The sequence below is a fragment of the Leucoraja erinacea genome, chromosome 2, assembly GCF_028641065.1.
Source record: "Leucoraja erinacea ecotype New England chromosome 2, Leri_hhj_1, whole genome shotgun sequence".
Taxonomy (NCBI): domain Eukaryota; kingdom Metazoa; phylum Chordata; class Chondrichthyes; order Rajiformes; family Rajidae; genus Leucoraja; species Leucoraja erinaceus.
Window position 1 is genome coordinate 2,910,710 of NC_073378.1, and position 15,287 is coordinate 2,925,996.

Sequence of the window (15,287 nt, forward strand, 5' to 3'; positions counted from 1 at the left end):
TTACATAGAAACATGGAAAATAGGTGCAGGAGTAGGCCATTCGGCCCTTCGAGCCTGCACCGCCATTCAATATGATCATGGCTGATCATCCAACTCAGTATCCTGTACCTGCCTTCTCTCCACACCCCCTGATCCCTTTAGCCACAAGTGCCACATCTAACTCCCTCTTAAATATAGCCAATGAACTGGACTCAACTACCTTCTGTGGCAGAGAATTCCAGAGATTCACCACTCTCTGTGTGAAAAATGTTTTTCTCATCTCTTTCCCCTTTATCCTTAAACTGTGACCCCTTGTTCTGGACTTCCCCAACATCGGGAACAATGTTCCTGCATCTAGCCTGTCCAACCCCTTAAGAATTTTGTAATTTTCTATATGATCCCCCCTCAATCTTCTAAATTCTAGCGACTACAAGCCGAGTCTATCCAGTCTTTCTCCATATGAAAGTCCTGACATCCCAGGAATCAGTCTGGTGAACCTTCTCTGTACTCCCTCTATGGAAAGAGTGTTTTGACTTGTTAAATTATCTTGTTAACTTATTAAAGGGAACAGACCCATAGAATCATGCAGCATGGAAGCAGGCCCTTCAGCCCACCTTGCCCCTGCTGACCAAGATGCCCCCATCTACTGCCCTCGTTTGGCCCATATCCCTTGCCTATCCATGTACTTGTCCAATTTTTCTTTTAAATGATGATATAGTACTAGAGGTATAAGTAATAGAAGTATTGTTACACTACATCTTGTTTAATGGGATGATTTTGTGATTAGAATTCCAGGTTTCATGGAATGCAATCAAGAAAATAGTTGCTGAAGGTAGACACGAAAAGCCGGAGTAACTCAGCAGGTCAGGCAGCATCTGTGGAGAAAAGGAATAGGTGACGTTTTGAGTCGAGTCCTTCCTTCAGACTGAGAGTCATGGAGAAGGGAAATGAAAGATATAGACGGTAACATAGATGCAAGATAAGAACAAAGAAACGAAAGATATGCAAAAAAGTAACGATGATCAAGGAAACCATTGTTAGCTGTGGGCTAAGGGAAAACGAGTTTTACAGTTAATGCAACATTTCTCAACTGGGGTTCGCCGGAAGGCTAGGATTCCGCAAGACGTCACTAGGGGCTTCCGAGAGCAATAGGCTAATCATATGTAAATGCATTTTTGTGTTTAATTTCATATTTGTAACGTTACTATACACGTACGGCATTTTGTTGGAAAATTCTTGGGTATTATAATAACGTCTTCAACCTGCTATCTCTATACTTATCTTGGATGCGTGGCAGCGGCCGTTATTGCCACGCGGGCGCGGGTGAGGGTGCGGGACAATGTGGTGGGAAGTTGATCGTGGCGGACCACCATCAGGATCACCAGCGAGGGAAAGGCGTCACCATTCCCCGAGTCCCTGCGATCGATGCAGGAATCACAGGTCTCCATAGACGGCCTCTCCCAGAGGGAGTAATGTCCGCCATGATCAACTTCCCATCACGCTGTCCCGCACCCTCACCCGCGCCCGCGCGGAGATAACGGCCGCCGCCGCAATGTTCTAGAACTTCAAGGAGCCCAGCGGAGCGCTCAGCACGACCTGAGCAGCAGTTTAAAAACGCTAAGTGACAAATTTAAAGAAGTGAAAGTTAAGAAGCCAAGAAGGACAGAAGACAGAACAGGGGTGATGTCACTCACAGCGTGAGCAGAGGCAGGCAGGCAGATCCACTGTGACATCATCAGCGAGACCATCTCATTTATTTACCAAGTTATTTGAAATTTTTGAACATTTTCATAAATAACTCGGGAAATAATGCATCAAATTTTCAGGTGAGGTGATTTTTGACATCATGGCGTAAATCTCTATCGGAATATGTACAAATTTCACCGTTAGTGCGTCGTGTTTTCGAGGAGATGTGAATCAGACAAACAAACACACACACACACACACACAAATACACATATAAATACACACACATCCAAGATCAGAGTTTTATAAGTATAGAGATATGCAGGTCGATTTTTTTAGACAGACAGTGGTGGCTGCCAGGGGTGGTGGTGAAGGCAGATACAATAGTGGCTTTTAGAGAGGCACATAGATTGTCCGGGAATGGAAGAATATGGTTCACATGCAGGCAGAGGACATTAGTTTAACTTGCCGCCATGTTTGGCATGGGCGCTGCGGGTTGAAGTGATTGGTCCTATTCTGTACTGTTGTATGTTCTACGACTATGATGATTGTTTGACAGCACTGTGCGTCTACACGCTGGAGTTTAGAAGGTTGAGGGGGGACCTCATTGAAACTTACAGAATAATAGAAAGGCGTTGATAGAGTAGATGTGGGAAGGATGTTTCCACTGGTGGGAAAGTCTAGGTTAGAGACCATGGCCTCAGAATTAAAGGGTACTCTTTTAGTAAGGTGGTGAGGAGGAACTTCTTTATTCAGAGGGTAGTTAATCTGTGGAACTCATTGCCACAGAGGGCTGTGGAGGCCAAGTCAGTGGATATTTTTTAAGGCAGAGATAGACAAATTCTTGATTAGGTACACAAAAAAATGCTGGAGAAACTCAGCGGGTGCAGCAGCATCTATGGAGCGAAGGAAATAGGCAACGTTTCGGCCCAAAACGTTGCCTATTTCCTTTGCTCCATAGATGCTGCTGCACCCGCTGAGTTTCTCCAGCATTTATGTGTACCTTCGATTTTCCAGCATCTGCAGTTCCTTCTTAAACAGGTTTGTAGGTTAATTGGCTTCAGTAAAAGTGTAAATTGTCCCTAGTGTGTGTAGGTTAGTGTGCGCTGTAGTTCAGCACGGATTCGGTTGGCTAAAGGCCCTGTTTCTGCGTCATTTATCCAGAGTCTATAGTCCAAAGTCTAATCAGCCCTGTGACTTCCAATTTAAACCAAGGTGATGGGCACTGATTTTTGTTTGTCAGCATCTAACGACTGTGCAGTTTTAAATTATATATCTGTAGAAGATATTGTTTTAAGTGAGCTGTAATATACGCATCAGTGTGATGTGAGAGTGTTGTGGCAGCTCAGACAGATCGACAGAATTCTAGGTGTTGAGGGAATCAAGAATTGTGAAGTTTGTCCTGGAACGACTGCTGAAATAAAAGGTCACCTATGATCCAATTGTATGACAGAATGGGCTCAAGGGGCTGAAGGGCCTCTTGCTTATGGTTACATTCATAAAGGTTGAGGTCAGTAGCCGCGGAGTGGATGTGACAGACAATGCAACCCTTATTAATAATAATAATAATAAAGATAATAATAATATATTTTATTGTCATTGCACATAAGCGCAACAAGATTTGGTGTGCAGCTTTCATCTGATGCTATAACATAAATAACTAAAGGAATTTGGATTTAGATATCCCGAGAACATGGATTGTAAAAAGAACAGTAAAATAGTCAAAACAGTTCAAACAGACTAAAGTGCAGATGTGTCAGTGTGACATGACCTTCCGAGGGAGACAGTCCAGGGGGGATGGGGGGCACTCAGCAGGGCCGGTTCAGAGCCGCTATAGCTCTGGGAATGAAGCTGTTCCTGAGTCTGGAGGTTCGGGAGTAGGAGGCCGTGTAATGTCTGCCGGAGGGAAGTAGTTCGAACAGTCCATTACAAGAGTGTGAGGAATCTTTATGGATGCTGACGGCCTTCCTGAGGCACCGTGTGTGGTAGATGCCCTCCAAGGCTGGTAGCTGTGTCCCAATAATCTTCTGCGCTCTGTGACTTGTGTAGGAAGGAAGGACTTATTCTGGACTTGTGTAGGAAGGAACTGCAGATGCTGGTTTAAACCAAACATGGGCACACAAAGCTGGAGTAACTCAGGGGGTCATAGAGCATCTCTGTAAAAAAGGAATAAGTGCTGTTTTGGGTTGAGACCCCTGTTCAGACTCTTCTTCATTCTGGAGTTGTTTGCCCCTGATGTTCAGCGACTGAATCTGTGATTTTTCTCCAATGACCCTCTAAAAATTACCTAAAGGAGCAATCCTTCTTCGTAGTCATCTTGCATCTGAGTTTGTAGATATGAGAAACACACAGGAAGGCTCAATGAAAAGTAGACTGACTTTAATGGATCATTGCTCAATTGGTTTAAGTGGCCTCATGTCAGTATTAAGTTCTCGTGACCATGGCGGACCAGATTGTCCTAAAAACTACATTCAGATGTCATACCTTCCGTTTCTGAGCTTTATTCATCCTGAACCACAGGCCTAAAGGGATGCCCCAACAAAATGTTTAATTTCTGGGAGAATTGGGTGAATTGAGTGGGAGAATTCTACCTCCTGATTGTATGGAGCAACCTCAGGCTGACTCACCCACATCCACTCCCACCATTCCTGCACACCTGCCCCTTATCCTTCAGCCACACTTTAGCTGGCATTGGCACAAGGGTGCCTGAATGGTGCCCTTGGCTCACTTGATAAAAGAAACTTGAACTAAAGGAACATCTTTGGTTACATTGAAACATCCAAGTGGTCACTATAGGAAGCTCAGCAACCAGTCTGAGCCCAGTATGATTCCACACGTTGGAGATGTGATAGGATCTGTCGACGACCATAAGGTGGGGGATCATTTGGCAAGTTAGGTCTTTATTCTTTGGAGCGCAGAAGGTTAAGGGGGGACTTGATAGAGGTCTTTAAAATGATGAGAGGGATAGACAGAGTTGACGTGGATAAGCTTTTCCCACTGAGAGTAGGGAAGATTCAAAAAAGGGGACATGACTTGAGAATTAAGGGACAGAAGTTTAGGGGTAACATGAGGGGGAACTTCTTTACTCAGAGAGTGGTAGCTGTGTGGAATGAGCTTCCAGTGAAGGTGGTGGAGGCAGGTTCGTTTTTATCATTTAAAAATAAATTGGATAGTTATATGGACGGGAAAGGAATGGAGGGTTACGGTCTGAGCGCAGGTGTATGGGACTAGGGGAGAATACGTGTTCGGCACGGACTAGAAGGGTCGAGATGGCCTGTTTCCGTGCTGTAATTGTTATATGGTTATATGGTTATATTGGACACCATAAGGTCATAAGGAATAGGAGTAGAATTAGGCCATTCGGCCCATCAAGTCTACTCCGCCATTCAATCATGGCTGATCTATCTCTCCCTCCTGATCCCATTCTCCTGCCTACTCCCCATAACCCCATACTAATCAAATTCCACAGTGAAATTCTCCTGCTGTCATGGGAATCCGCTCTGGTGAGCCTCACAAGCTCCTATATTTCGTAATTAGTTATTAATGAGAGTGGATGCAACAACTATATGCTTGTCCACATAGGTGTTGCATTGCCATAGTGAAGCCCTGGCATCATAAAGGTGCATCTATCAGCAAGCCTATGAATAATGACATGTTACATGGCGATTGTTCTGGTGATTTAGAAATTTGCCTGGACTGGTCCATTATTGCTTTATAACCACTTGCCAGTGGATGTGGGATGTATATGGGAATCTATCTTGAATCTTTTGACCAGATCTTTGCCTGCCAATCATGCCACCCATTCATTTCTTCCTGTTGTGTTCAAATTCAACTTCCCTTGTTTCTGGGATGAATTCCGCATTCAGTCTTTGCCCTGTTTGTACGAATGTATCAGTTTTGAACTCTATCACTATTTTAATGTCAGTGTCAATTTTAATGACTTTTGCATTGTCACTCCTTTCCTAAACATTCAATGATTAGGCTGACGGATCACTTAGCAAGTTCAGGAAGTTGTATCTTTCACCTTCTGATGTTGTACTTACTCTGGTTGTTAACATTGCAGTTGAAGCTTTTCAAGTATTGCTCGAACAATAAATCTTATCTCAAATCAGATTAACTCACGATGTTGGAAAAAATTGACAGTGCCACTTAAGGGCCTGTCCCACGAGCATGCGACTGCATGCGGCAAGCGCGACCTAACGTGGTCGCTTGAGCTGTACGGCCTCGCGGGGCCGGTCCCACTTCGATCGCCGGAGCCGTATGGAGTTGTGCGGAGCTGGTCCAGACATCGCGCGGGGCTCCAAAAAACTGGCACTGTCCAAAAATTCCGCGCGGCAACGGCCTACCGGCCCGCAGCCGCATTGAGGCCGTACACAGCGCCCCGACGGGCGTGCGCAACGTCTCGATGCCGTACGCAGCGTCCTGACACTGCGGACTTCGCTCGAACTTCACGTCAACTCGTACGGGATCACTCGACCTCCGCGCGACCCTCGCTTCCGGTTTGGTCGCGCTTGTCGCATGCAGTCGCATGCTCGTGGGACAGGCCCTTAAATCTTAAACATAGACATAGAAAAGAGGTGCAGGAGTAGGCCATTTGGCCCTTCAAGCCTGCACCGCCCTTCAATATGATCCTGGCTGATCATCCAACTCAGTATCCTGTACCTGCCTTCTCTCCATACCCCATGATCCATTTAGCCACAAGGGCCACATCTAACTCCCTCTTAAATATAGCCAATGAGCTAGCCTCAACTACCCTCTGTGGCAGAGAATTCCAGGGATTCACCACTCTCTGTGTGAAAAATGTTTTCCTCATCTCGGTCCTAAAGGATTTCCCTTTTATCCTTAAACTGTGACCCATTGTTCTGGACTTCCCCAACATTGGGAACAATCTTCCTGCATCTAGCCTGTCCAACCCCTTAAGAATTTTGTAAGTTTCTATAAGATCCCCCCTCAATCTTCTAAATTCTAGAGAGTTGTAAAGGATGGAGCTTCATCTAATCCCATTTTTACTTTCTATCTTATTTAATTGTGTCAATGAATAATCCCTTTGATAATGTCCATGGGGTTCACAGACACATTCTGCGCTGCTGTTGCTGTAATAAGGGCAATTAATAATGCATTCACTTTGTGTTTTCTTTGCAGGACGGATGGTCTCAGTATCATTTTGTGGCCACATCTTCTACAATAGAACGAGACAGGCAGAGACCCTACTCTTCGTCACGCACTCCCTCCATATCACCAGTCAGGATGTCCCCGAACAATCGCTCAGGTAAGCTGCAACACCACACAGATCGATTCCCAAACTGCTGGCATTTTAATTGCACACATTGCAAAGTGAAGCTCCTACTATTTAAATTTGAAAAAAAAAGAAAAACAAATCAATAAAAAGCCAGCGTTCAACCAGGTTTACAAAGGAGCACAGAAGGCAGCTACTGGTCTACTGTGCTTATGCTGGCTCTCTGAAATAATTGACCAATTAGTCCCCACTTTCCCTTAGCCCTATAAATCACACCAGTGGATAATCTATTATCCTTTAATAATTTCCCCGGTGATCAGCAGACCCAGTGTGTGTTCAATTCCTCTTTCAAAATCCTGTTTCCACCTCATTCTGGATCAGATTAATTTGTTACCTAAGAAAACCTTCTCAAGATCTCTCTTTGTTGCTAACACTCTTAAATTTGTGTCCATGTGTTATGAAACGTCCCGTATGTACCATAGTTTGCTCTGCTCTTGTTCCTTGGTGTCCGTGGACCCATATAGTCATGAGGTCAGCCCCATGAGGTGTATTATATGTGTGTGTGTCTGTGTGCATATGTATATATATATATGTGTGCGTGTGTGCGTGTATATATGTATAGAAATATGTGTGTGTGTGGGTATGTGTGTGCGTGTGTGTGTATATATGAATATATATATATATATGTGTGCGTGTATATATGTATATATATATAGAAATATGTGTGCGTGTGTGTGTATATAAATGTGTGTGTATATATATATATATATATGTTTGTGTGTATATGTATATATATACACTAGACTAAGTGGGACCCGTTGGGTCCCAGCATCACACAGGAGGGCTGTTCATCCAACGCAATATTCCACCTTTCCACCAATTCTAATATTGGTGGCCAGTTGGGGGGGGGGCTTTCTGGAGCCCTAGTATGGGTGTTGTGGGCTGAAGGGACTGGTTTCCAGAGGGCTAGTATGCAAATTGTGCGCCAAATGGATTCTTGGGCCGGCGTCTCAGTCAATCAAGCCTGTTGTGCTGGCAACTCACTCACTCACGGCTGGTGGGCTGGTAGTTGACTCACGGCTAATCCTTGAAATTCTATTTCAAGCAGGGTAGAAGTCCACCAAATTCAGCCAAAGCAAACAAGCCACCATTTGCAGTAATAGTGCCTTTCAACTTCATGCTACCATTAGCAGTAAATAGTGCCTTTCAACCAAGTCAAAGCTCCCAAGTCACCATTTGCAGTAAGTAGTGCCTTTCAACTTCAAGCCACACCCAAGACACACCCAAGCCATCATTTGCAGTAAGTAGTGCCTTTCAAATTCGTCAAAGCACCCAAGTCACCATTTGCAGTAAGTAGTGCCTTTCAACTTCGTCAAAGCACCCAAGCCACCATTTGCAGTAAGTAGTGCCTTTCAACTTCAAGCCAAAGCGACCAATCCAACATTTGCAGTAAGTGCCTTTCAACTTCATGCCACCATTTGCACTAAGTGGTGTCTTTCATCTTCAAGCCAAAGCAACCAAGCCACCATTTGCAGTAAGTAGTGCCTTTCAACTTCAAGCCAAAGCTCCCAAGCCACCATTTGCAGTAATAGTGCTTTTCAACTTCATGCCACCATTTGCAGTAAGTAGTGCCTTTCAATTTCAAGACACACCCAAGCCAAGCCAACCAGGGGAGGGGAGGGGAGGGTGGGGGGCGCTTTCTGGAGCGCTAGTATGAACCATTTTAGAACCAATAGACACTTTTTTGCAAGCTTTAGAACCAATATACTTTTTTTGCAAGCTTTAGAACCAATAGACGTTGTTTTGCAAGCTTTAGAACCAATAGACTTTTTTTGCAAGCTTTAGAACCAATAGACATTTTTTGCAAGCTTTAGAACCAATAGACATTCGGGAACGGCTTGAGTTGGAGGACAGCGCCTCCCGTGGAGGCTAGGGGTAGGGAACGGGCGCGTAGGGGAGCAGACCCAACGGATCTGCACTTGGTCTAGTATATATATATATTTCTAAATCAGTGCGTGTGTGTGTAGATATATTTTATATTGAGGAATCAATCATTGCTTTTCATAAACAGTTTCCAGATCTGTCTAGTGACTCCCTCCTGCCTGCTGCTCTAATGGAGCACAATCTTTGTTTACACAAATGCTCCTTGTGCTTTCAAGACCTATCACTCTTGTAAAATCTAAGTTTGTCATTTACCATCATTTCGTTTAGGTTTTAAATGTATAATATGTTTATTAGTTCATATTAGTGCTTAGTAGAACATGGATATGTTTATTTGGAAATAAAGGACACAGAGTGCCAGAGTAACACAACAGGTCAGGCAACATCTCTGGAGAGCATGGATAGGTGATGCATTTCGTTGTCTCTGTAGGACAATGACAAATAAAATTGAATCTGAATCTGAATCTGATGTTTTAGGTCAGAAACCAGCATCAGCAATTCCATGTTTCTGTATGTTTATTTGGTTTGATTTGGTTTATTATTGTGTATGTACTGAGGAACAGTTTTTACGTGCTATCCAATTCAATCAGATCATACTCTACCTGAATACAATCAAGTCTTACACAAGTAAAACAAAGCGAAAAATACCAGAGTGAAGAAAATAATTTAATAGATGAGTTGGATGCAAGGGAGAAGACCTTAGCGACATCCATTCAGTAACTTCATGTTCCAATAGAAACAGAAAATAGGTGCAGGAGTAGGCCATTTGAGCCAGCATCACCATTCAATATGATCATATAACCATATAACAATTACAGCACGGAAACAGGCCAACTCGGCCCTTCTAGTCCGTGCCGAACACTTATTCTCCCCTAGTCCCATCTACCTGCACTCAGACCATAACCCTCCATTCCTTTCCCGTCCATATACCTATCCTATTTATTTTTAAATGATGAAATCGAACCTGCCTCCACCACTTCCACTGGAAGCTCATTCCACACAGCTACCACTCTCTGAGTAAAGAAGTTCCCCCTCATGTTACCCCTAAACTTCTGTCTCTTAATTCTCAGGTCATGTCCTCTTGTTTGAATCTTCCCTACTCTCAATGGGAAAAGCTTATCCACGTCAACTCTGACTATCCCTCTCATCATTTTAAAGACCTCTATCAAGTCCCCCCTTAACCTTCTGCACTCCAAAGAATAAAGACCTAACTTGTTCAACCTTTCTCTGTAACTTAGTTGCTGAAACCCAGGCACCATTCTAGTAAATCTCCTCTGTACTCTCTCTATTTTGTTAACATCTTTCCTATAATTTTGGCGACCAAAATTGTACGCCATACTCCAGAATTGGCTTCACCAATGCCTTGTACAATTTTAACATTACATCCCAACTTCTATACTCAATGCTCTGATTTAAAAAGGCCAGCACACCAAAAGCTTTCTTTACCACCCCATCTACATGAGATTCCACCTTCAGGGAACTGTGCACAGTTATTCCTAGATCCCTCTGTTCAACTGAATTCCTCAACTCACTACCATTTACCATGTACGTCCTATTTTGATTTGTCCTGCCAAGATGTAGCACCTCACATTTATCAGCATTAAACTCCATCTGCCATCTTTCAGTCCACTCTTCCAAATGGCCTAAATCTCTCTGTAGACTTTGAAAATCTACTTCATTATCCACAACACCACCTATCTTAATATCATCTGCATACTTACTAATCCAATTTACCACACCATCATCCAGATCATTGATGTACATGACAAACAACAGTGGACCCAACACAGATCCCTGTGGCACCCCACTAGTCACTGGCCTCCAACCTGACAAACATCCATCCACCATTACTCTCTGGCATCTCCCATTCAGCCACTGTTGAATCCATCTTGCTACTCCACCATTAATACCCAACAATTGAACCTTCTTAACCAACCTTCCATGAGGAACCTTGTCAAAGGCCTTACTGAAGTCCATATTTTCAACATCCACTGCTTTACCCTCATCAATTTCCCGAGTAACATCTTCACAAAATTCAAGAAGATTAGTCAAACATGACCTTCCAGGCACAAATCCATGTTGACTGTTCCTAATCAGATCCCGTTTATCCAGATGCTTATATATTATCTCTAAGTATCCTTTCCATTAATTTGCCCACCACTGACGTCAAACTAACAGGTCTATAATTGCTAGGTTTACTCTTAGAACCCTTTTTAAACAATGGAACAACATGCAGAGTACACCAATCCTCCGGCACTATTCCCGTTTCTAATGACAATTGAAATATTTCTGTCATAGCCCCTGCTATTTCTACACTAACTTCCCACAATGTCCTAGGGAATATCCTGTCAGGACCTGGAGACTTATCCACTTTTATATTTTTCAAAAGAGTCAGTACTTCCTCTTTTTTGAATCTCATAGTTTCCATAGCTACTCTACTTGTTTCCCTTACCTCACATCATTCAATATCCTTCTCCATGGTGAATACCGAAGAAAATAAATTGTTCAATATCTCCCCCATCTCTTTTGGCTCTGCAGATAGCTGTCCACTCTAACTCTCTAATGGACCAATTTTATCCCTCGTTATCCTTTTGCTATTAATGTTGAAACCCTTTGGATTTACTTTCACCTTACTTGCCAAAGCAACCTCATATCTTCTTTTAGCTTTTCTAATTTATTTCTTAAGATTCTTTTTACATTCTTTATACTCCTCAAGCACCTCATTTACTCCATGCTGCCTATAATTAGTGTAGATCTCTCTCTTTTTCCGAACCAAGTGTCCAATTTCCCTTGAAAACCATGGCTCTTTCCAATTTTTACTATTTCCTTTCAACCGAACAGGGACATAAAGATTCTGTACTCTTAAAATGTCATCTTTAAATGTCATAAATTTCATCATAACTGAACATTCAAAACAATATGGGTCTCGACCCAAAACGTCACCCATTCCTTCTCTCCAGAGATGCTGCCTGTCCCGCTGTGTTACTCCAGCTTTTTGTGTCTATCTTCAGTATCTCATTCCTGATTTTTCCCCCACATCCCTTGATTCTATCAGACTTAAGAGCTATATCTAACTCCCTCTTGAATACATCCAGTGAAATGGGTACCACTGCCTTCTGTGACAGAGAATTCCAGATTCACAGCTCTCTGCGTGAAAATGTTTTTCCTCATCTAAGTCCTAAATGGCCTACCCCTTATTCTTAAACTGTGATCCTCTGGTTCTGGACTCCCCCAACATCGAGAATATATTTCCTGCATCTAGCCTGTTCCATCCCTTAATAATTTTGTATGTTTCTATAAGATTCACTCTCATCCTTCCAAATTCCAGTGAACACAAGCCCAGTAGACCCATTCTTTTGGTTAATGAGGATTTGTACACTAAAGCAATTCAGGATTTTGAACTAGTTTTAAATCTGCCACAAATATCTATTGTAGGGAGAAAAACCAAGCTTCTATAGTCTCTCCACATTAATAAAGTATCATTCTGGTGATATTTCATCGATACTGTCACCAGGGTGTGTATGTTAAAGAATAGTGCTTGAATTCCACTACTACTCCAGCTAACTGATGAGTGATAAGAGTTTATTATAGCCTCCTTGCTTTGTGTTTAATGTCCTCACAAAATAAATCCAGGATCCTGTATCATTTTATACCCTTACTGAATAGCGAAAGTTATATCTTTCAAAAATACCTGATGATTAAATTTCCATTTTAAAGTTGTCATTTGTAGCACTTCAAGTGCGTACTTGTTGAGAATACACGAACAAGTCAACAAAGCACCACTTGTTAATATTCAATTACCTTTCATGTGCTTAAACAAATGAAACAACTCTTAAGTGGTGCAGGGTAACAGTTTGTACAATATACTAACTACTGTTTAAATACAGCTGGTGATTGGAGAAGAGCTTGAAATATCTCAATTCACTACCACTACAAAGAGGAGACTATCTTGATGTATAGCTAAATGCTATTACAAAGCCCTCATATGTAACAGGAAAATTGAGATCACCTGAGTATTTCCAGGAATAAATAGAGGGGACAACTCCATGTTTTGTGTTGGCAAGGATTTTACAGATCATTTATTTAGCATTTCTATTCAGACAGTCAGAGAGGAAAAGTTCTTAATGATAGCTTTGTAACTAAAGAGGGGGGGTGATGGGTGGCTTTAGGAATTCTTTACATAAACGCCTTTATCTTTCTGCTTCTTTTGCTCCTCTAAGGAGCTTCTAAAAACCCGCATTTTGGGGAACCTGAGGGGCAGCATTTTCACACAGTGGGTATTTGGACAAGCTGCCAGAGGAATTAGTTGAGGCGGGTATATGAACAGGAAAGGTTTGGAGGGATACAGGCAAACATGACTACGTTGGATGGGGAATTTTGGCCAGCATGGGTGAGATGGGCGGAAGGGCCTGGTCCCCTGCTCTATGACTCTAAGTCTCAATGTTTCATCCGTCATTTTAGAAGTCACAAGGTAGAATGGAAGCGAGTCATTTTCACCACTGCCTTAGAGAGAAAATAGGAAATAGCAAACGTAACGTTTAATTTATTGATCATTAACTGTTTCTTCCATGTGTTCCGGATTAACTGTGTGGGTGACATCCCTCTAAAATCTTTCAGCTTTTAATTTTAGTAAACAACATTTCTTTAAGTGACGTTAGTGATGAATAATTTCTACTGTGCTGCAGGGAACTCCTCCATCCAGGGAAACCAATATTAAAAGAGAAGTCAGTTTGTAGCATTTACTATCTGTGCCCATCAGATGACCCATGTATTAATATGCTGGCATTAAAATCGGAATGACGAGTGTTAACTCATTTCAAAACAGAATTGATTTTTTTGCAGGCAAATTGAGACGAACATCGCATTGGGTCTTGCGAGATGGATGAATATCATTATATAATTGTATTTCATTGCTCTAAGCTGTGACCTTCTCTGTAAGGAGACACTTGTGTTTTGATTTTAAATAATGTTTGATTATCTGCAGCTTGTGCGGATACTAGCCTGAAGATTGGAATAAAATGGGGGTGGTACAGTGGCACAGGGGTGGAGTGGTTGCTTTACAGCGCCAGAGACCCAGGTTCGATCCTGACTACGGGTGCTGTCTGTTTGTACATTCTCCCCGTGACCACATGGGATTTCTCCGGGTGCTCCGGTTTCTTCCCAGAATTCCAAAGACGTACAGGTTTGTAGGTTAATTGGCTTCGGTAAGAATTGTAACTGTTAGGATGGTGTTAGTGAGCAGGGTGATCGCTGGTCGGTGCGGACTCGGTGGGCTGAAGGGCCTGTTTCCATGCTGCATATCTAAACTAAACTAAAACTAGAACAAACTAAAATAATAACGTTATCCTCATGGAGGTGCATAACCAATATAGTAACTGTTTCATTGTTTCTATTCTTCTCACTTTGTCCCACATTCATTAATAAGATCCTTAAAGCCCTTTTATTATCCTAGCCAAGCAGATGGGAGTCGTTACCTCGTTTGGTCTGGTTTGCTAGATTAGAATAGGATGCCACTTCCACATTTAGTGATTCGATTCATGACATTGAATCTGTCCTATGTAGTTATGTGAAGCCAATGCCACATTCAGTTGCATTTTTTTCATATTTCACAGAACATAGAACAGTACAGCACAAGAACAGGCTGCTCGGCCCACAATGCTTGTGCCAAACTTGATACGAGGTTAAACTGATCTCATTTGCCTGTACATGGACCATATTATCATATGATCCATATTGTCATTGTCACTGCCTGTACACGACTCATGATCCATGTTATGCGCTGAGAGAATGGAGCGGCTGGGCTTGTATACTCTGGAGTTTAGAAGGATGAGAGGCTATCTTTAAGTTCAAGTTCAAGTAACATTTATTGCCACATGTACCAATTGGTACAGTGAGATTTGAGTTACCATACAGCCACACGAATAAAAAGAGCACAATACACGATAGAGTTTAACATAAACATCCCCACACAGCGGAATCAACGTTCCCACAGTGAGGGAAGGCAATAATGTTCAGTCATCTTCCTCACTGTTCACCCGTGGTCGGGGCCATTGAACCCTCCGCAGTCGCCTCTACGGGTGTCCCGATGTACAGGCCCTCTCACCGGGATGATCGGAACTCTGACGTTGGAACAGAAGAACGCTCTCAGCGGCTTGGAGTTTCAGTATTGGCCACTTTCTACCGGAGACCGCGGCTCCCAAAGTCCACAGGCCGAGCTGGGCGGAGCTCCAACACTGGCGACCCTCAGCCACAGATCCCAGGACTCCGCGATGTTAAAGTCAGCGCCGCCCGCGGCTAGAAGTTCCGCAAACCACAGCTCCACGGTGTTAAAGCAGCAGGCCAAACACTCCGGAGCTCCACACGGCGATCCCCGGTAAGGCATCGCCCCACTCCGCGATGGAATCCAGTGCTGCTGAAGCTCTGGGCCGGTCTCCGGCAGGAAAGG

The 15,287-nt window shown here is 43.1% G+C and overlaps 1 protein-coding gene across 1 annotated transcript in view; it reads left to right on the top strand.

Moving 5' to 3' along the window:
- The window catches only part of LOC129706504 (catenin delta-2-like), a 1,547,539-nt gene that overhangs the window by 1,511,081 nt on the left and 21,171 nt on the right, over positions 1-15,287 (top strand). Inside the window, exon 23 of the mRNA XM_055650854.1 lies at positions 6,808-6,934. Coding sequence (XP_055506829.1) covers positions 6,808-6,934 — 127 coding nt within the window. The remainder of the gene's footprint in view (positions 1-6,807; positions 6,935-15,287) is intronic.